Here is a 22,976-nt window from a genome sequence, read left to right as displayed (position 1 = left end):
ATTGGAAGTCTGCCTTCCTGTTCAAACCTTTAGTTCAAATTCTGAGTTTGGTTTTATGCATTTTTTATTCTCAAACATGGAATAAAATTATGAAATACCATTGCATATCAGATACAGATAATGCTTAAATAGAAATTTTTGTTCTTAATTCAAGATCCGGATTTTTAATTTTAGAATTGGATCTGAACCTGAAATTTTATTCTTAAACTTCAATCTTATTTTAAAAATTTAATTTTCAATCTGAATTTAAAATTTTATTGTGATCTGATTCTGAAATTAATATTTTGAAGTTGAAATTTCAAATTTATTCATTATTTCAATTCCTTATTCTGCATCGCCGTTCTGTAACTGAATGATACATTGAATTTGAGTTTAGATTCTGATCTTGATGCTTAAACTGCTCCTAAACTTAGCTTTCCAGACTGCCCGCAAAATTGCAAAATTTAGAAAAGGTTTGATTCGGCACGGTTAGCCGGAAATCCTAGAAAAAGTTGCGTAGATTATTGCGGGATTCATTCACATTATTTTCGAAAGCAAACGAAAACTAAAGTAGTGTGATTGCTTTTTTTTATTTTTGCTATTCACTCTAGAATGCTATTCTAAACTGTTGCTGCTTGTGAATCGAAGAACTATTTTTTTAATTTAAAATCTTTTAAACCTTGTGAATCTTTGATCTAAATTTAAAATCCAAAAGGCTTCGTGGGAATTTAAAATCCTTAATCCTCAATATTACTTAGTTCTTACATTGTGTTTCTGATAAATCAGAATCTCGATTTTCGAAATTTAATTTACCTTCAAATGTACACTTCAGTTTTTTTTACAGTTAATCTACACAGTTCAAGAGTAATAAAAAAGAAAAGCTAAATTACCTAGGTACTCAATCGAGTTCTTTTCATAGAAACCAAACCTGATTGGTTTCTAGATTTAAAATCTAAAACTGCATAACTGTTAGCTGTACTACACAATTCGTATGCCCAACTCGAGTTGGGAGTTATACTTACCACTATTGGGTGAGAAATGTGTGCATTTTTTTAAACTTTTCTCTTGTATTTCTCATAACAACATTTTCATTTCGAAATTTGTTTGTTTGTTAATAACAAGAAACTTCGAATAAGCGATAATTATCGGAAAATTCTGATGAATGATGGCTAATTTCTTCTCGTCTGAGTATCTTGATTTCGCTTATAGAGCTCACGAAGCTGGATTAAAGTAGAATTTTCATCATTTTATCAAATATTAAATACGAGTAAGTACGGCAATCACAAATAAAATGTTTTCAGATACAAATTAATTTCTTTACTTAAGAAAAATAATACATTACATTAGATACGATTACATAATATTAGATTAGATTGGAATACATCAAATTCGATTCATTTACCTTTGGTTAAACTACATTCGATATGATTGGAGTGGAGTAAATGAAATTGTATTAGACTACATAAGAGTAGAAGAGATGAGATTCCAGCAGATGAGATGAGATTTCCGTAGATGAGATGAAATTTCCGTAGATGAGATGAGATTTCCGTAGATGAGATGAGATTTCCGTAGATGAGATGAGATTTCCGTAGATGAGATGAGATTTCCGTAGATGAGATGAGATTTCCGTAGATGAGATGAGATTTCCGTAGATGAGATGAGATTTCCGTAGATGAGATGAGATTTCCGTAGATGAGATGAGATTTCCGTAGATGAGATGAGATTTCCGTAGATGAGATGAGATTTCCGTAGATGTGATGAGATTTCCGTAGATGAGATGAGATTTCCGTAGATGAGATGAGATTTCCGTAGATGAGATGAGATTTCCGTAGATGAGATGAGATTTCCGTAGATGAGATGAGATTTCCGTAGATGAGATGAGATTTCCGTAGATGAGATGAGATTTCCGTAGATGAGATGAGATTTCCGTAGATGAGATGAGATTTCCGTAGATGAGATGAGATTTCCGTAGATGAGATGAGATTTCCGTAGATGTGATGAGATTTCCGTAGATGAGATGAGATTTCCGTAGATGAGATGAGATTTCCGTAGATGAGATGAGATTTCCGTAGATGAGATGAGATTTCCGTAGATGAGATGAGATTTCCGTAGATGAGATGAGATTTCCGTAGATGAGATGAGATTTCCGTAGATGAGATGAGATTTCCGTAGATGAGATGAGATTTCCGTAAATGAGATGAGATTAGTAGAGATAAGAGAGTAGAAATAAGGAGTAGTGTAGAGTAGAGTAGAGTAGAGTAGAGTAGAGTAGAGTAGAGTAGAGTAGAGTAGAGTAGAGTAGAGTAGAGTAGAGTAGAGTAGAGTAGAGTAGAGTAGAGTAGAGTAGAGTAGAGTAGAGTAGAGTAGAGGAGAGGAGAGGAGAGGAGAGGAGAGTAGAGTAGAGTAGAGTAGAGTAGCGTAGAGTAGAGTAGAGTAGCGTAGAGTAACGTAGAGTGGTTTAGAGTAGCGTATACTAGAGTAGAGTAGGGTTTGAGTACAGTATAGATATAAAGTGAGATTTAGCTTTAATAAATTGATGTCAGGCCCAGAAGCAACCCAGAATCTTTTGATAGTTTAATCTTATTTTAGGTCGGTTTAGGAGGATTAAGGAGATCTTTTATGTTAATATGTTCCTTTCGCTTTCAGTGAAGTATTTCGGTCAAATTTATCGAAATATCTCACAACTTTAAAAAAAATTGAATTAAGGTGAATTTGCACCTCCTGAAACCCCAAAACTGTATGTGAATGATATTTGTTTTTCTTCTCATTGAAATTTTTCCTTCCGTTCGGTTGACTTTTAAAGTTTATCCTTTTTCATGAGCTGTTTGTTAAAATGAAACACAAAACGTTCAGTAGGTCGGAATAATGCTAACGTTGTCAATTTTCAACTAATTTTCCTATTATTATTACTCACTGATTCTTCTACAAACAACCTATGGGACGATAAATATTTCATAAATTCTATATAAAACTTTATTTATTGCTAACATTGAAATTTTTGATAAGTATTTAGGCATGTTGTTTTCTGCTTTTAAAACTTTAAAAATCGTTCCCCGATTTCATAAATTTTATTGAACATTAAGTATTTTAATTTCTTTTCCACGATATTTGCTACCCTTTAAAACAAGCATGTTGTTTCTCGTTAAATAAAAACTTATTGTTCCCCAAAACTCATCAACCATGATCTCAAACATCCACAGACTCCGTAGTTACGGTTCGACCAGCCTCCTGTCCGCCAACGAAGACAACAGCGATAATGATTGATCCACAGCCAGCATCCGGATGCCAGCAAAAGCCATTCATAAGATGGTAGATTGTCCAATCGAGGGACATTAAATTGTACGATCACGAAAAGAAGCAGCACTTACAGATATCTACAGATGGAGTTAGCATTTAAACGACCATGATTCTCATTCAGTATACCTACAATACTTAACTAGTGTATGTATTTCTATGATTTGTCCTCCTGCAGTGGAAATGATACTAGGATTATTTGTTTTATTTTTTTTACTATGCTATTTTAAAATCAAAAGCAATTTTTGCTAAATTCCAGGCAATAGTATTACATACAACACAATCACAAAATAGAGTTTAAGAAAACGAACTCAAAATTATTCATAACAACAAAATCATATGTAAACGAATCAAAATTTTACGGAAGAACTTTAAAAAGGTGTGATTTATGTTTTAGAATTTTTTAATTTTTGTTTTTGTCAACCTGTTGATTTTATTCAGAGTTTAGATTAAGGAATACATTCTACGCTGCAGCAAAAAGTTTAGCAGATAATCAACACAGAATCTGAATGGCGCAGATTAATTAAAGAGATAACTCAAGCGGGCGACTATTTCTTTCATCCGAACTGAACCCTGGTGAGATTGGCTTTTCGAAAACTTTATTAGTTTCTTTCACTGGGAACATTGACGTTCTTAGATTAAGGCAATAATCTTTGGATCATTTTTTTTTTAATTTAAAACTATCACTGATTAGGCTTCGTGTCTTCGCGCTTTGGACGTCTTGTTTTGGCAGCTTCCAGTTCGCAGATGAGCAAATAAGCTTAATTAAGACTGTTGGTAATGGCAGTTATGTGTGTAGAGGTGAGAGAGAAAGAAGGCGCATTCCTAGGTACTAGACAATAAAACTTTTTAACGCTAAAAGCTCAACGCTCTTTGGTTTAACATTTCCCATTTGTGGGCGGCTTTGGTCGACAGATCTTACTCCTGCCGTTGGCCCCGTACACGATGTTACAGGAGAAGGTAAAGTACCCGCAGGTGGATGACTTGGTGTAGTAGGTTGATTCGTAGTTTTTGCCGGGGATGGCCGGTACCTTGCTGTTCTCATCGATACCGGTTACTTGCTTGGTCACCGATATGTAGCTATCAGGGTTGGGCAATTTTGAGTCACCGGTGAGCCTGTTCCCGTTGTTGTCCGCATGTTTCGAAGGAAGGTAACGTGTGTTGTATTTGGATGTGGTAGTTTGTACTTGTACGGTAGTTGCCACTGGTGTAGTGGTTTCAGTGCCGCCTCCAATGTCGCTAAATCCATCAGGAATCTTCGCACTGGAACTTTCGTGGACGGCCGTGTTGCCGTTCTGCGTCTGAACAAGTCGGTATTTGTCGGCAGTGGCTACGGCAGCACTCTGTTTTTGAGTAGGGGTATTCTGGGAATAGGTTTTTCCATTTCCACTGTTAATGTTGAAGTTACGATTCGGACGAACTGTACTAGTTGGAACAGAGGCAGCAATTGTTGGTGGCGGTAGTTCTACTATGGTAGTCTTCTTTTCTTCAGTTATTCCAGATCTCATTCCAACAGGTCCAGCATCGGTTGTTTCATAATCTTCTTCTTCGTACTCCTCATCTTCTTCTTCATATTCGACTTCCTCCTCGGGTTTAGGAGGTGGATTGAAATCAGTTACTAGAATTGAAAGCGAAGGAAATAAAAATGTCAATATCAATCAATTTACTCTTTAATCTTAATCCTTACCTGAACTCTGCTGTGATGTGCGTAATCTCATACCGTTTGGATCAACAACGTCAGACTCTCGCTGTCGGGATACTCTGTTCGTTTTTGTGTTACAATTAAAACATATCCAAAATGAGAAATAATAAAATTTAGTATTTTTTCTGTGTGTGTTCTGCGAGTCATGCGTGTTAGTATTAATTGTATGAAGATGGTCGAGCATGCATTCTAATAATCGTACTCGTACCCGTTGTTGGTTTTGCCAAACAGTCCAATCGATTGGAACAACTTTTTACTGCTCTCTCGATAGCGACCGACCTCTTCCTTTGTTCCAGACGCTGCCTGTGCTGCACCGTGGTACGAAATGCCGAAGCTGTGAATGAAACTTTTGTTATGAACTAACACTGTTCGTCTCAATAAACTTTCCACTTACTTGAATTTGCCACTTATCTGAGATTGACTCTGGCCCGAATGAGACCCGGACTGGGCAGATGCCTGTCCTCCGCCGTTGAAAATATTGGACTGTTGAGTCTCTTCACCTTGCGGTCGGAAACCAATCTGTGCCTGCGATGACGTTTGTCCTGGACCACTGGATTGGGCATCGGCCAAACCACCCTTTTCGTTTGCTACCACCTGAAATTGAAAAAAAAAAAACATTACAAACTGCATTTTAAACCCACTAGCGATCACCAACCTCCGATTGGCTTTGATGGCCCAGTCCACCCGTCTGTGAAGTCGCAGATGTTCCTCCAGTTTTCGAGTCAACCTGCACTTGCGATTGGGATTTTGCGCTTCCTCCCGACCCCTGAGAAGAACTCAGTGCTCCTTCCTTTCCACCAGACACCTGCGCTTGAGCCGCCCGATTATTGTCGCTTGTTTGAGCGCTCGCACTGAATGAACCCGTTCCGGTGTACGTTCCGGATACCTGCGTTTGTGCCGTGCCACCATTTTTACGACCCTGTGCGCTGGCAATAGCCTGTCCATTGTTCACCGAAGATTCCGCTTGCGAAAACGAATCGTCATCGTCCGATACGGCCTGAATAGTTTGAGGACCTCCGCTTACTACGGAACCTCCCTGAGTTATCGTACTTGGATATTGATCTATACTGGTTGGTCTTTGACCTGGATATTGACCACCAATGCCTCCTGTTCCTATACCCACTCCTGTTCCTGTTCCACCTGGGTATTGACCAGTACCAGTACCCGGTCCACTGGGATACTGTCCTGATATACCGCTTCCTGGATAATGTCCGGTTCCAGTGCCACCAATACCAGTTCCAGCACCGCCTGGATATTGACCAGTACCCGTACCCCCAGGATACTGACCGGTACCCGTACCTCCCGGGTACTGGCCACCACTACCTGCTCCTCCTGGATATTGTCCGACACCCGTACCTCCTGGGTATTGTCCGATTCCTGTTCCTCCAGGGTATTGTCCGGTACCTGTTCCACCCGGATATTGTCCAGTGCCTGATCCAGTTCCGGCTCCTGGATATTGTCCACCACCTACACCTCCTGTGTGCTGTCCTGCACCTGTACTACCAGGATGTTGGCCAATGCTAACACCACCTGGAAGCTGTCCCGTGCCCATTCCCCCTGGGTATTGTCCCGTTCCGGTACCTCCTGGAAGTTGTCCAACACCGACTCCTCCAGGATACTGTCCAGATCCTGTACCTCCAATTCCAGGTTGTTGTCCTACTCCTGTTCCAGGTCCAATTGGATACTGTCCAGAGCCAGTTCCCCCAGGATATTGTCCAGCCCCAGTAGCGCCTGGATACTGTCCGGCCCCCGTTCCTCCTGGATATTGTCCAGCACCTGTCCCTCCTGGATATTGTCCCGTGCCTATTCCACCGGGATATTGTCCAGCACCTGATACGCCAGGATATTGTCCTGCTCCTGTTGTTCCTGGGAATTGACCAGCACCTGTTCCACCAGGATATTGTCCTGCTCCTGTTCCTCCTGGAAGTTGTCCGATTCCTCCAGGGTGTTGTCCAGTACCTGTACCGCCTGGATATTGTCCAGTACCTGTTCCACCTGGAAACTGTCCAGCGCCTGTTCCTCCAGGATACTGTCCAGCGCCTGTTCCTCCAGGATACTGTCCAGCACCTGTTCCGCCAGGTAATTGCCCAACCCCTGTTCCTCCTGGATACTGGCCGGCTCCTGTTCCACCGGGGTATTGCCCAGCACCTGTTCCACCAGGATATTGTCCTACGCCTGTTCCTCCTGGATGTTGTCCGACTCCTCCAGGGTGTTGTACAGTTCCACCTGGATATTGTCCAGCACCCGTTCCACCTGGATGTTGTCCGGCACCTGTTCCTCCAGGATACTGTCCAGCGCCTGTTCCTCCAGGATACTGTCCAGCACCTGTTCCTCCTGGATATTGCCCAGCTCCTGTTCCACCGGGATATTGTCCAGCCCCTGTTCCGCCCGTTCCACCTGGATGTTGTCCGGCGCCTGTTCCTCCTGGATACTGTCCGGCTCCTGTTCCACTGGGATACTGTCCAGCCCCTGGGCCGCCTGGGTATTGTCCCGTTCCTGTTCCACCTGGGTATTGCCCTGCGCCTGTTCCACCTGGGTATTGCCCTGCGCCCGTTCCACCAGGGTATTGTCCAGCACCCGTTCCACCCGGAAACTGTCCTCCATTTACACCACCAGGATACTGTCCTCCACCTACGCTACCCGCATATTGTCCAGCACCTGTTCCGCCTGGGTACTGCCCAGCTCCCGTTCCACCTGGATATTGTCCAATACCAGTTCCACCTGGATACTGTCCAGCCCCTGTACCAACACCCGGACCTCCAGGATATTGTGCGTGTCCAGTACCTCCTGGGTACTGTCCAGTTCCAGCAAGTTGTCCAGCTCCAGTACCTGTGCCCGTACCAGTCGTTCCTCCTGAGATTCCTGTTCCAGGACCTCCAGGTCCTGTGCCTCCAGGCTGGTATTGATCTGGATATTGTCCAGCGCCTGTTGTTCCTGGATATTGGGTTCCAGTGCCACCTACCATCCCGGGATGATAAATACCAGGATGCGCTATTCCTGTTCCTGTTTGAATGGTTTGTGGTGCGATAGGGTAGCTACCGGAAACCGGTAGATGATGCACGGTTTGATGAGGCCCACCCGTTCCAACAAGCACCGTCACACCGCCGGGGTGTGCAAAAACAGTTTGCTTCGGTGGACCGGAACTGTCGGCAGGACCAGGAATAATTTTTACCGGTCCATGACCGTCCAGTCGGCTGTCGGAACCGATAACCGTTTGCTTCGGACTGCCGGTGCCTACTAATACTGTTAGCCCTCCGGTTGGATTAACAACGGTATGGTCGTGACCCGGAAGGGTCACTGTATGAGTTCCTGGAACTCCGTAGATGGTTGAAGGACCTTGTGAGATATCAGCCAGTGACGGTCCCATTACCTGGGGTTTCGGACCTCCGGGAGTGTAAAAACCTGGTACGCCAGGTGTACCAATTGGAGATGGTCCACCATGGATCCCTGTTGATCCAGGGCCTCCGATAGGCCTTCCATCCGGTCCAAGAGGCCTGCCATCAGGTCCTAGAGGTCTACCATCTGGTCCAAGAGGTCTCCCATCTGGTCCAAGAGGCCTTCCGTCTGGACCAATAGGCCTTCCATCTGGTCCGATAGGTCTTCCGTCTGGTCCAACAGGTCTTCCATCTGGTCCAAGAGGTCTTCCATCTGGTCCGAGGGGCCGACCATCTGGTCCAGTAGGTCTTCCGCCTGGTCCTAGAGGCCTACCGTCTGGTCCAAGAGGCCTTCCGTCCGGTCCAAGAGGTCGTCCATCTGGTCCTAGTGGCCTGCCATCTGGTCCAAGAGGTCTTCCATCGGGTCCAAGGGGTCGTCCATCTGGTCCAAGAGGCCTTCCATCTGGTCCAAGGGGTCTGCCGTCCGGTCCAAGAGGTCTTCCATCTGGTCCGAGGGGCCTCCCATCTGGTCCTAGGGGTCTTCCATCTGGTCCGAGGGGCCGTCCATCCGGTCCAAGAGGTCTTCCATCTGGTCCGAGGGGCCTGCCATCTGGTCCAAGGGGCCTTCCATCTGGTCCAAGGGGCCTTCCATCTGGTCCAAGGGGCCTTCCATCTGGTCCAAGGGGCCGTCCATCCGGTCCAAGAGGCCTTCCATCTGGTCCAAGAGGTCTTCCATCTGGTCCGAGGGGCCTGCCATCTGGTCCAAGAGGTCTTCCATCCGGCCCAAGTGGCCTTCCATCTGGTCCAAGGGGTCGGCCATCTGGCCCAGTAGGTCTTCCACCTGGTCCAAGGGGCCTTCCATCTGGTCCAAGGGGTCTTCCATCTGGTCCAAGAGGCCTTCCATCAGGTCCAAGAGGTCTTCCGTCTGGCCCAAGAGGTCTTCCGTCTGGTCCGAGAGGTCTTCCATCTGGTCCGAGAGGCCTTCCATCTGGTCCTAAAGGCCGACCGTCCGGTCCAAGAGGTCTTCCGTCTGGCCCAAGAGGTCTTCCGTCTGGCCCGAGAGGCCTTCCATCTGGTCCAAGTGGCCGGCCATCTGGTCCAACTGGCCTTCCATCTGGTCCGACAGGCCTTCCATCCGGTCCAAGAGGCCGTCCGTCCGGTCCAAGAGGTCTTCCGTCTGGCCCAAGGGGTCTTCCGTCTGGCCCAAGGGGTCTTCCATAGGAGTCCGTTCCTCCGATGGGTCTTCCAGATGTTCCTGGAATTGGTCTTCCATACGCATCAAATCCAGGGGTCCCAACAGTTCCTGGTCGTGCGCTTCCATCACCTCCTGCACCCGTTCCTCCGTGACCAGTTCCAGTAGCACCTGGATATTGTCCAGTACCGCCAAAGTATTGTCCCGTACCTGTTCCACCAGTTCCTGTTCCAGAAGGAAGTTGACCGGTTCCTGTACCTCCAGCTGTACTACCAGGTCCACCAACTCCAGTCCCTGCGCCTGGTCTTCCACCAGGTACGGAAAACCGATCAAAGGTGTCACTTCCTGGACGGAACCTGTCATCCCCGGCACCTGGAGATCGGTAATCGTAACCGCTGGGTGCTCTTAGTGGATCAGGTCGTGCATCTAAAATGTTGATCAAAGTTCGGTAAACAACATGACATTGCTATTGCATTATATTGCGTAGTTGATCGTACCATACACGTAACTCCTGCCATCTTGTCCCACATCGAAACAAGAGCTGCAATCGGCCCCCATCGATTGGCTTTGTGCCTGGCCCATGCCATTGGAACCCACTGAAATGAACCGTGTGAATTGTGATAAGCTTCGTAACGATAATTTGTTTAGTAAGGGATATCGTACATACCAACTACCGCTCTAGAACTGTGCTGTGTTGCTTCCGCCTCCGCCTTTCCGTCCTGATTGTCTCCGAAGTGTAAGTACTGTGACTGCGTTTGACCGCGAAAACTTATAGAGAGGAAAGTTGCATAAATCAATATGTTGCAAAAACAAACTTCAGTTCGAACTTACGACCCGCGGACTCCATTGTTTCGTTTGAACCTGCTCAGGGGACTTGCATCGATATCCGCTACCGGTTCGTTTAATGCTACACTATCAGCTAAATTAATGTTCTGGAAATAGAAAAAAGAGAATTTTTTATATTTTAATTCGTGCTTTATTTTGTTAATTTGTACTGTTACATGTTTTGTTAGTCTGCGCTGTGTTATCGTTTTAATTTATCAAAATTTATTCCGAGAAACGTATCAACAGGGGGTCTACTACTTTGTATTTCAATCGGATAGCGAGCATAACAGTGACCTTCAACCAGCGGTTCTCACCCAGATGGGTGAACCTGCGCTGTTGACCTATTTTTCTAAATCATCGTTCGTGTCGATGTTCTACGGTGAAACGGAAACGGTGCGTAATCGCGTCTAACCTTATCTCGCGTCTGGCGGCTGGCTTATGTTCTAATACATGAGAAGGGAATGTTATCAGTTATATGCTTATAATCCACGTTAACTAATCACACAAACATTGCAAAATTTTGCCATTTCATTCGTCGGAAAAGGATTATTACATTGTGTTCCAGCTGCGCGAGTAAGGAAATGTGGTTGAGCAAATTATTTAATAACAATTTATTGTCGCATTTTTTTTTTAAATTCCAAATCAAGTTAAAATAATGAGAATGTATGAAATAATTTGATTGACATATGTACGAGAAACACCAGCAAAATCCCCCACAAGAAATGTAAGTCCAGCAAGTGGGAGCTCACCTACTTTTTCCGTTATTCCTATCACTGTTATAGGGTGTCCCATTAGACTGAGTCGATTTGGGGTCATTTTTGAATTTCTCAAACCCTGGGGTCTCAAAAGCTTCGTTTTGGTCCAAAACTCATCCATGATTTTTTGCAGAATTTTTAAGTAACGTTTACATGAGTAAATTTGGACTTTTAGGTTTGTATGGGAAAATTGAATAATTTGTACTGAAAAATCAACATCATTTTTGTTTCTTCTGTGCAACCGAGCCAGCTGGTGGTTTTTGTGCCAATTTATAAAATTCCTAAAGGAAATTTTCCGCTGAACAACTTTTTCGAAGACCGTAAATTCGTATCTTATTAGACAAACAAGTTATTAGCTGTTCAACAGAGGTATGTCTTTTGGCATTGATAAACAATAAATTCAATTGACATCACTGCTTGTGCCCCGCGTAGTATTGCATGAAAAGTAGCCATGCAATACCTCACAAGGCACACAACAGTGATGTCTATTGAATTTATTGTTTATCAATGCCAAAAGACATACCTCTGTTGAACAGCTAATAACTTTTTTGTCTAATAAGATACGAATTTACGGTCTTCGAAAAAGTTGTTCAGCGGAAAATTTCCTTTAGGAATTTTATAAATTGGCACAAAAACCATCAGCTGGCTCGGTTGCACAGAAGAAACAAAAATGATGTTGATTTTTCAGTACAAAATATTCATTTTTCCCATACAAACCTAAAAGTCCAAATTTACTCATGTAAACGTTACTTAAAAATTCTGCAAAAAATCATGGATGAGTTTTGGACCAAAACGAAGCTTTTGAGACCCCAGGGTTTGAGAAATTCGAAAATGACCCCAAATCGACTCAGTCTAGTGTCCCATTGTGTTTAAAATGAACAGTATAAACATAATTTATGAGAAAATTAAATTTTTATTTCACTTATCAATTCTCCATAGACTTCTTTTACAGTGATTAAAGACAAAATTAGATTTCAGTCAATCATAGGCCAGTTATCGAATTTTTGATTGAAGACTGCTTCTTAGCCTCTGCGCAGACTGATTTGGGATGATTTTGATCATTTTATTCCTGTCTTTTGCGAAATTTTAGATAGCATCTGCAGGTTTCACATGTTTTCTCAAATACAAATTGGTTAGGGCCGACTTCGTTGGATTTGTACCAAAGCCATTGTGTCCTTTGAGAAGAGAGCAATCGACGGTTCAGGAGCTCTCGGACCCAAACAGCTGTATTAATTTAGTCAGTAGTCACGAACGACTCGGAAAGCTTGCCACAAATTTCAATAGGTTTCGTCGTCGATGATAACGCATACCGATTTTCCACACCGCTGTTGATAATATAATTTACAAGTTTCGGCTGAAGCAGCTTATTTTGGACTCGGCTTCGGCTTCTTCTGCTTCTTATTTGTCTTTAGACCCAATCTTACCTTGGCACGATTGACAGTACTGAGAGGGGATTCCATTTTTTGACCACATCGTGAACTGAGGCAGTTTTCCCACTATCGTAATCACGCATAATTCTCCGGTCCAAAGTTTTGTCCACCGGATACAATTTTGACCAGATTTTTTTCTCCACGAAGCTCCTTTCCTCCCCATATTTTCGAATCCCATTTAATTCATCCATTTTCGCTATCTTACTCATCGAAACGTTTATTTCTCGTACCGAAAAACTGATGACAGGGTTTTGATTTGGATGGATGGATCCAAGATAGAACGCTAGAGACGACAAAAAATTCACAATTCAAAATCAGAATGATCGTAGGAGTGTAAAATTTGATCTGAGAATGAAGAACGGTTGTATCACGCCAGTAAACAACAAAACAGAACCCGAGTTATGTTGGAACGGTACAAGAAGAATAGTATTGATGTTATGACCATCCCAGTTTCGTCCCAATGAGAGATATTGGGCAATAGGCTAGCGTCAATTGAAAAAAGGATGACAAATCAATCAAAACATCATCTGATATTTATGGCGAAGTGATGAAAAAAGTTACAAAGCTTCTGATTTTTTACTGTGCACAAATCATTGGGAGGTTTTCGACGAAAAGTTCGAGAATGTCTCCTTGAAGGTTGATTAAATGGTCAAATACTAATTGGAACAAACCTTAGTGGCACTAAATTCCAAAGGATCTCAACAGTTCGTGAAAATGCAATAAAACAGAATTTGCTTGCCAGAAAGATCACGAACCCATGCCGACGTACTGACGGGTGCCAGGCGATTGAAACCTGCATCGAAGATGGTTTGAGCCACCGGTGTCCCGTATTTTGTCGATTTCCAGCAAAACTCGGCGTCGATGAGTTTTGTGAGCTCACATGTTGAGCAGGTAATTTACCCGGATCTAAATATTGATTTCGCTGTCTAGGAGTATGTTAATGCCGAAGTCGACTCTGAAAACATATATATAGGTCGTCTGCGACGAGTTGTGAAATTCGAAGGCGAACAAGTTAAACTTTATCTAACATTGAATTTTGTTAAATTTGTAAATATAATATTTGTGTTCTGTACAATTTATGTGTTTGTTTCACGACTTATTTTTTCTTTAAACATTTGAAGCAGTTTGTTTTGAATGTGGATCGACAATTATTTTTTTCAGATCAATGGGTAGGTTATTATATTTGGTTGGTCCGATAAAAGAAATTCTTTTCTGCCCTAAAGTTGCTCATGACCGACAGCGTTGTACATAACTCAAATAAAGCACAGAGATACTCGTAACAAGACAATCAATTTAATTTAGTAGAGAGTTATCATCAATGAGTACTAAGAAGCGATTTGGACTCCGTTTTGAAGAACGTTTAAAAATGTTATGTTAAAATCTTTTTTTTACCCTCGATGATCAGTATTTACAACGTGATTTACATACGGGAGGAGGGAGAGGGTCGAAAAAGTGCATTTTTTGCGTTACGTAATATGGATGCCGCCGAAGACATGTTGATGCCCAAAACGTCGTAGTTAACATTTTTCTCAGATGATTGCATTTTATAGTCTTTTATTTTAGGTTAGCCAACGATTCGGGAATACCTAGAAAATATCGGGATTTAAATTCCATAAGAAAATTTTTGAAAAATTGAGATTTTTTTCAAAAATCGGTATTTTTGTGGTCAGCATATATGTACATTTCCAGAGCTCAGTTTCAGTTCCAAATTCCAATTTACGTATTACGGTATTACGTTATTTACGTATTACGTATTAGAAAATAACGAATTTTAGCAGAAAAATTTCCCGTGAATAAACTATTCCCTTGCTCACGGATATTGTGCAGTGAAAAGTAAAAAAAAAATCAAAATTTTGGAAGAAAATTTCAACATAAGCATGGACTTGAAAAATTTGAATTGAGATTTCAATTTAGAGTTAGCATTAATTTATTTTTTTTACGCCGGACTGAAAATTCTCAGAATTTAGTAATTGCAAATTCTCAGATTTAGACCTACCAAATTTAAAATCCAGCACACATAATTCAGGCTCTAGAAACGCATTATAAAAAATGATTTAAATGAAACCCAACAAAAAACCTTATTCAGTATTCAAGACGAGAAGAGAAATAAAACTTTAGAATGCTTTAGAAAGGTAAGATTTATTAAAATCTGTTCTCAAAACGGTTTGGGAAAACCTTCAATTAGAATATCAATCCGTAGCTATGCAAAAAAATAAAATTTTAATTTGAAATCGGATTAAGAATCCCAATTTAAAATTAAATTTTTGTTTATGGATAAATAATTCAGTCTAAGGAAAAGGTGACAATTTTTGACGAAATTGTGCAGGATACAGTTAAGGTTATATTACAATTATTTTTTTGCAGTTTTGGTTTTTAACCTGCTAATATTTTTTTGTGTAAAAAAATCCAATAAACTTTTATATGAATGCCTTTTTTTTGGTAACAAAAATCATTGTTAAATTTTTATTTATGTAATTTCATACCGGGAAAATCAAAATAATCATTTGTGAAAACCGAGAAAAATCCGGGAATTTGAAAATGAAAATTCTCTGGCCACCCTGTTCAAGTGAATACCTACACACAAAAAAAAGCATAGCAAAATTACTAAATCCGTGGTTTAAATGAACAACACGCAACCATATTTTTGAGTCAATAATGTTTTCTTCTTGATATTACCATGCGCATAGTAGTTTTACTTTGTGTTTATTTTGGCTGCGCATAGTAATTTCGACTACGTTCATAGTAAAATTGTCAATGAAATCATGGGTTTGTTTTTCATTGTGCATAGTAAAATTGACATGTTTCATGATAAAACTATGATATTTTATGATATAAATGAGTACATATTGCTTGATTTGACAACCAAATTACCATGCACCATGGTATACCTATTGAAGTACGATAAAATTAAAACTCTTCGTGATTTCTCCGAGATCTAGAAATAATTTATTTTAAAATTAATTACATTTTGATTTTTAAAATTACAAGTATCACAAAACTTTACTCTATATTCAAAACACAAAACAATGGTCTGCTTAGAACTGTCGTTATAGTCTCTGAAAAAAATTAAAAAACAAAAATTAGTTAATGAGCAGATCAAATTTGGTAAATGTTCTACTTACGCTGGAATAGATTTGGATGTATTGACAGTCATCTTGAGGCCAACGATCCAGAAAGGGGGCAAGGTTAATCTACCGACAATTTTCCGTGGCTGGTTAGAAGGGAGGTCCCCATGGCCGGGGAATTCGGGATGCATCGATGGAACAGCTTAAAATAAAATCAAAAGAAAGATCGAAAAAAACGGATCTGAGTAATGCACAATCGACGAAAAAACCACAATATTACTTACCTGAGAGATGCTGATTCTATTTGGTTGGTTGGTTGGAACAGCAATCACCACATTTACGTACCCGCGAAACATTTTTGTCCGGATTCCGAAAATCTTGACCGGCTGAAACAAACACTCAAACTAAGCACATAGGTAAAATTACTATGAATTTTAATGGGCATAGTATTTTCGACAACACAAATGACGATGTTTCAACATTACCATGAGCATAGTTATTTCAAGAACACGAATTGTGAGATATTAACATATCATGCTCATGGTAATTTAGACACGAGGAAATTACTATAAGCTGTCAAAGATCGCATAGTAAAAATACAATGTCGTACTAGTATCGCCCAGATTTTAGGTAGAAAATACTAAATCATGGTCGAAAATAGTAAATGATGGATATAGTAAAATTATCATGACTCTGTATTTGAAAAACCCATGCAATTTTTTTCCGTGTAAGTATTTGAAGTTTTTTACTTCTGCTTCATGGTTCATGCTAGGTAGGATTGCCATTCGTCCCGCAAAAGCTGGACATGTCTCGCTGTCCCGCTTTTTCTATGGAAAACTTTTACAAAGTTCACTGACATACCCTGGAAAAAATCGAACTCTATCCTCAATTTCAATTCATTGGTTCAACACGAAAAATCATTTGAATACGCCTTTTTTTAAAAAATAAGTAGCACAACACAAGAAAAAATTCGAATACGTCGTTTTCCTCAAAATAAGCATCAATTTTTCAGAGCTTACATAAGACAATACTAAATAACCCTAAAGTTACAGTAAGAATCTGATTCAGTTGAGCGTTTTTGGAGCACGTTCAACAAATGTGATGTACAGTACCGTTCATAATTGTATAGAAATTGGAAGCACGCGCACTGTTACTTCGATTTTGAACTTCCATAACTTTTTACTCTGAGGATATTTTTTGTTCAAATTTTTGCGTTAGATAGATCAACTATTACGATACGAAATGCGATTTCTATAGAATTTTGAACGATTCATGAAAACAATATCGTTTCCATCCTCCAATAAGACAAAAAATGTCTGGCAAAGCATTGAAGAAAAGAAAAACTGGAACAAATGATCCATTTGAGTTTTGAAATCAGAATCTCGCGATATTGTTTTGATTTTTTGGTTGAAATAGATTTACTGATTGTTAAACAGAGAATATGATTTTCCTATGGAAACATTCGTCCAAAATTCTATAGAAATCGCATTTCGAGGTTCATGCCTGAAATATTGCACCTTGCGTAACTTTTGATCTCATCGATAGAACTTTTCGAAAACTTCAGACATGCTAGCTATGTGTTTCAACAATCATTCTGCAAAATTTCAATAAAAAATGAAGCGTAGTTTCTGAGATATTGCAGTTTGAATGAGAGAAGTCCAAAAAGTCCGATTTTCGTATAATTACCGTATCTCAGACCACACAAACTCCAGAAATTTTGTGGTATAGTAGTGTGATACTTGATCTATCTAATGCAAAAAATTTGATAAAAAAATATCATCAGAGTATAAAATTATGAAAGTTCAAAGTCGAAGTGACAGTGTGCGTGCTTTCAATTTCTATACAATTATGAACGGTACTGTAAATAAATTTGGTTTGTAGAAAATATTGTTTAATGTGCTTCCAAATCCACTCAATTACTATCTCATAAGTAAGTGTTGGTCATTAGCTTGCAAATAAGCCAATCCAATCTGCAATAACTTGAAAGACAACTAATTTATGATCAAAACAAATTTGCATGTTTTTTAACGGTCGGACTATTTGGTGAAAATGATTAAAAAATGATGATATTTTAACTACAGTTTTATTGAAGCCACTCTTCATAAATATTTCAACTAAATATCCATAAGCAAGTTTAACTCATTAGCTTCCAAACAGCTTACCAGATGAACGATACGTTGTTTGATAAGTTTGATTACGCGTGGAATAAATATGCATGTTTTAGAAGACTGATCCCAAACTTTAACAGCATACTGCGGAGTGCACTAAATTAAACAAAGGCGTTTTGATAAGTAATGGAAAAAGGATTGGAATGCAACTCGAATTTCGAAATTTGGTCCACCCCACCCTGAGATGATGGGGTTTGAATTTTAAGTGCAGTTTTGGAAAAAAGTTCAAAATTTAGGCAAAGCTTAAGTCATATAAACTCAACATATACATTTTGTCAAAAACATAGAAAGAAGGTTTTGCTTAGGATATTTTGAATGAGAACAAAATAACTTGTCGTTCACATCGAACATGCTCTTGCCGGTGAAAAACTCCAACCCCGGAATTTGCCTAAAATCGGCTTTTATATACGTTTCGTCGTCCATTACACAGCAGCTTTATTTTGTCAGCATCTTCTCGTAGAGCTCCCGTGCCCGAGTTTTAGCCGTCGATTGGTGCCGTTCATCGCGGTTTGGAAAGTTCTGTACACCTTGTTTGTATGTAGTCCAGCTCTCTTCTTCGATATTGGACGTAGCTCTGCGACATGTCGAGTTTTTTAGCCAAATCACGGCTTGAGACGTTGGGATTTGCTTTAATCATCCGCTTCACCTTTCCCTCCGTCTTTTTGTTTTCCGGTCCCTGTTTTCTTCCAGCTCCTTTGCCGTGGTCCAACGGTTGAATGATGAATGTTCAATATTTTTCCCAACTGCTGATGCGACAGGTCAGGAAATTCCAGATGTTTGGAAATAATTTGTTCTCTCGATTCGCGTTGGTTCACGTCCATTTTCGTTGAATTGAAGAACACGACTTCGATTTTGACAGCATGTAAACAAAACATCTATGAGAAAGTGTATAAAATTTGGTTGATTTTTACCCAATGGTAAAAAAGTTATGCCCTGTTGAATGTGTATTGCATACTATACATTGTTGTTTTTGTTGTGATTAAGGAAATTATTCTAGTTACTAGTAATTTCTCTAAAACTTTGCTAAAACGCTGATACTTGATATTGGTCGATAGTTGCTAACATCTTCTGGATCACCTGATTTAAATATAGAAGTCACTTTTGCTGTTTTAAGGCAATCTGGGTAACGTCCAGCTTTTTCTATTTTGGAATATATTTCTAAATTGTGACCACAACTTTCAGCATAAACAAAAATCGTTTAATGGAATGTGTTCTAACTTGTCACAACAAATCGTAGGACATAAAATTTTCGAAATTGGGCAATTGGTAAGGTCTGGAGCATCATTTTTGTTTATTATGGGACTATTATGCGTTTTCAAATCTACTCGCATAACAGTCCAGAATATGTTTTGCTCACTAAGCAACTTTCTAAGACTTGAATTTCATCATTTCTGGACTTCTGAATGCAGCTTTAAAAAAGAGAAACAAACTTGTGGGAAAATATCGTAAATTCCCCATTGTAAGTTGAATCTTATCATGATTTTTAGTTGTTTCTAGTAGCTTTTCTCACGGAAAGACATTCTTTCCTTCATTTTAACCTGCCTTTAAAACTAGTGTGCATAATTCGACATCAAATGAGTTGAATATTTTTTAAATGACTTAACGCGATAAATCAAAGATTATGTTACCGAAAGAAATACAGTGAGTACAATGTTCAAAATGACGAACTGTCAGATTATATAAAAAAATGTCGAAAATGTTTATGGGACTGATATGCGAGTAGGGGCAGTATACTTGTATTAAAAATCTTTAAAGTAAACTATCGAGGCTATAAAAATACTCAAATTACGTCAATCAACAATTTCTTCCAAAAACTGGGTCAATATTTTTATCGAAAAACGAAGAAAATTCCAAACTTTGGTTGTTGATACAGCTTGCATCGAACATGCCAAACGAAGAAAAAAATCAGTTGTGCCAATAAGGTGGATGTGCCAATGCCGGACACATGTAAAGATACATATTGACACATGATTTCTCTTTCCAGCTATTTGGACCCATTTCATGCAAATTTCAAGTTAATGCCAAGTTACTATAAAAATTCGGAAAAACAAAAATTTTAAAATATCCATCTTTTAAAATTCTGTTCAAAACTTAAATTTGATTGTGAAGTAACCGACCCTACAAGGAAATATTGGCGGACCCGAATAAATAGTATAAATAGCTGGATGAGAATCTTCATCATTACGTGTCCGATTCTATTCCAAGAATCATGAATCCTTTGTATCTCTTTGCGGTGGTCCTCGCGATCGTCCTGGTGACAGTCGCCGATGCTAAGATCTTCGACACATGTTCCCTCGCCAAGGCTCTGGCTGATCAGGGGATCAAGAAAGCCGATCTTCCTAACTGTAAGTAATTTATAGGTATGTATGTTTGCGGACAGAAGTGATGTCTAACTTCGCCCTTTATTTGCATCCCAAAAGGGGTTTGTTTGATCCAAAGTGAGAGCAGCATGGACACTTCCAAGAAGCATCTGAACACAAATGGTTCCACCGATTGGGGTCTGTACCAGATCAACGACAAATTCTGGTGCCAACCTCCCGGGAGCAACGCTAAGCGAGATTGCAATGTGAAGTGCACAGATCTGTTGACCGACGATATTTCGAAGGCGACGACCTGCGCTAAGCTCATCTATTCGCGCCAAGGATTCGCGGCCTGGTACGGATGGAGAAGCAAATGTCAGGGCAAGAAGTTGCCCGATTTGTCCAAGTGTAAAATCTAATGTGAACCAATAGGAAAATACTACGAAGGATTCGATGATTTTCTTCTAAGATCGATGACAGACGAATAGAAAAGCCTGACTTTAGAAAGAGGGATGAACGTTTCAAAGTGAAAACTCAAAAAGAATTGAATAATCAAAACTACAATCCATATCGTTTGCCATTCATCAAAACAGACTCTACATAACAAGTCAATTCCAATTGAAATATTTTCACAAATTCCGAACAAGAAATTTGGATTATATCAATGTGCATGTGTCATTAGACTGAGTCGATATGGTGTTATTTTGGAATTTCACAAAACCCTGTGGTCTTAAAGGCTTTGTTTTGGTTAGAAACTCATCCATGATTTTTTGCAAAATTTTCAAGTAACGTTTACATGAGTAAACTTGGACTTTTAGGTTTGTATGGGAAAATTGAATATTTTGTACTGAAAAATCAACATCATTTTTGTTTTTTTCTGTGGGACCGAGTCAGCTAATGGTTTTTGTGTCAATCTCTCAAGGAAATTTTCCAAATGTCCAAATTTGTATGGGAAATTTCAAGCTTGTGAAATGTTATGCGCTGCAGGCCTAAATTGATCCTAGGACTAGTACAAGTTCTCATGCCAAATTTGGGCCAGATCGGATCACGGGAAGGGGTCGCTCAACGAGCCTAAAGTTTGTATGGGCTTTTGAGACATTTTGTTCGGGAGGAACATGAAAATCTAGTTTTTCATAAATAACTTTGGTCCCCTTGGGCCGAATTCTTTTGTTTTTTCTTAAACGGTTTTTCTTAAAGTCTAAACTTTGAAAGTTATTAGACTTCAAAAATGGGGTAACTTTTTTCAGGGTAATAATTTAGCAAAATGTAGCAAATTACGTCTTTTTACATTTCACTTTTTAAAATTTTTCCTTTCAACAACATATAGCTTTTAACTTCAGCCTTCATATGCATGTCTAATTGATCATTCCTAGAAATATCGATCTTTTTGGATTTTCTCTTGTACACCAAGTTCGCAAGTGTTGTGCCGACTAGTACAGTACCTACTCAACGAACCGTGCAGTAACTCGGTGTCGCGAAAAGTACGAAATAGAAGAAATTGTAATCTTATCGCCGTGTTAATCATTTTTCGGACCTGAAACCCGGAATCGGGTGGTCATCTGAGGGGTTTTAAAGGCTTGAACCGTCCTGGACCCGACATGCACTATATGATTTTTTTTCGAGCACTAAAATTCATAGAGAAGAATTATCCTAATGGGTTGAATTTCTATAAAAAAAAGGAAAAAAATTGTAAAAATGTATTGTGAAACAAAAATTCAGTTCATATTTTGAAAATTATGAAACAGTTAACATAATAGTCAATGAAAGCAGCTCGTTTTAAAATAAAAAAAAAAGTAGCGTGCAGCAATAAAGCTACCCGGAATCGAACCGGAGATCTTCCGTAGGGCATACGGACGTGTTACCATTACACCACAGCGTCTATGTGTACCTGAGCCAAGATTATTTCTCTACTGTTGCTTTTTCCCCCGACACAGCAACCCACTTGTTGAACACACCGAGAAAAATATTTACTCACATTTGGAATAGCGTCTGGTTCGGCCGCCGTTATGCACAGCAGCGTGGTGAAGAGAAATGCCCACCGTATGGGCCACATGTTGGTTGTCGGATCGCTATCCGCTAGCTTGGGCGATGTTGGCCAGATCTAGGATGTTAAATTCAATTGTAAAACTTCACCGAAAACCACACTTGAAGCAATTCTTCTTAACGGCTGCTGCTGCTGCTTGTTCTCACTTCATACGGGGAGTTATGTAATACTTTTGTTTCGTTATTTTGTTTTATCCTCTGTAGGATTAAACTTCACTTCATGACAGAACACTCATGGTTAGGAACCGGAATACCAGTACAATTTACGTACAAGTATCACTCACTTGTGATATCCGACCGAATATGATGTTCAACCTTTTAGCTCGTCACTTAGAAAAGACACAACACACTTGTTCTAGTAGCTCTGATGGTTTTTCTTCACACTCGCACTCAAGTGCCAAGTTGCGGCTAGTCTAATTGCACGCACCAATAATAACCAACTAACGCAAATCCACTTGGACTTCCGCAGATAATGGTTCAAGCATCGCCAATACACTAACTACACATAAGAGGTACAAGACACTTTTCCGGGTCAAAATCTTTGACCTATAACAAGAACCGACGTGAAACGGAGGCAGAGAGGGCTGGAGCTGGAACTCTGTCAACCGGGTACCGCACTTTTCCGAAATCCAACGACGAACGAGTTGAAAACGCGACCGTCCACGGGAATGGACCGACCACAAGTGATTGGTGATCTTGGATGTTGCAAATACTGAACCCCAACCCGTCATTCATCCATCTAAACGGACAGAACGGAACATTCGATTCGGGAACCAAACCGAATGTGAGCAGATGCTGCTGGCTGACTGCTGCTGAGTGCTCAGCCTGGACCGGAGATTGATGGAGAGT

At 40.2% G+C, this 22,976-nt stretch overlaps 3 protein-coding genes across 7 annotated transcripts in view; 2 read left to right on the top strand and 1 right to left on the bottom strand.

Moving 5' to 3' along the window:
• LOC129750947 (coiled-coil domain-containing protein 102A) overlaps positions 1-3,813 on the top strand; it is a 75,007-nt gene extending 71,194 nt beyond the window's left edge. For all 5 annotated transcript variants that reach the window (XM_055746163.1, XM_055746161.1, XM_055746165.1 and 2 more), the window contains one exon: positions 3,180-3,813. In XM_055746163.1, the coding sequence (XP_055602138.1) occupies positions 3,180-3,188 (9 nt within the window). In that variant the 3' untranslated portion in view covers positions 3,189-3,813. The remainder of the gene's footprint in view (positions 1-3,179) is intronic.
• A 49-nt stretch (positions 3,814-3,862) lies between these two features.
• Positions 3,863-22,824, bottom strand: LOC129755504 (collagen alpha-1(III) chain-like). Its single transcript, XM_055752033.1, has 9 exons — positions 22,060-22,824; positions 10,373-10,473; positions 10,209-10,309; positions 10,039-10,137; positions 5,631-9,967; positions 5,370-5,569; positions 5,184-5,309; positions 4,961-5,034; positions 3,863-4,891 (listed from the first exon to the last, which is right to left on the bottom strand). The coding sequence occupies exons 1-9, from the start codon at positions 22,135-22,137 to the stop codon at positions 4,152-4,154; spliced, it is 5,856 nt and encodes a 1,951-aa protein (XP_055608008.1). The 5' UTR covers positions 22,138-22,824; the 3' UTR covers positions 3,863-4,151.
• Positions 19,983-20,771, top strand: LOC129755505 (lysozyme c-1-like). The gene is made up of 2 exons (XM_055752034.1): positions 19,983-20,129; positions 20,205-20,771. Exons 1-2 carry the CDS (start codon positions 19,994-19,996, stop codon positions 20,501-20,503), a joined length of 435 nt encoding a protein of 144 aa, XP_055608009.1. The 5' UTR covers positions 19,983-19,993; the 3' UTR covers positions 20,504-20,771.
• Positions 22,825-22,976: the final 152 nt, after the last annotated feature.

The sequence above is a fragment of the Uranotaenia lowii genome, chromosome 3 (assembly GCF_029784155.1).
Source record: "Uranotaenia lowii strain MFRU-FL chromosome 3, ASM2978415v1, whole genome shotgun sequence".
Classification (NCBI taxonomy): domain Eukaryota; kingdom Metazoa; phylum Arthropoda; class Insecta; order Diptera; family Culicidae; genus Uranotaenia; species Uranotaenia lowii.
The sequence above is the reverse complement of the archived record's forward strand: the minus strand, read 5'-3'. Positions and strand labels throughout refer to the sequence as shown.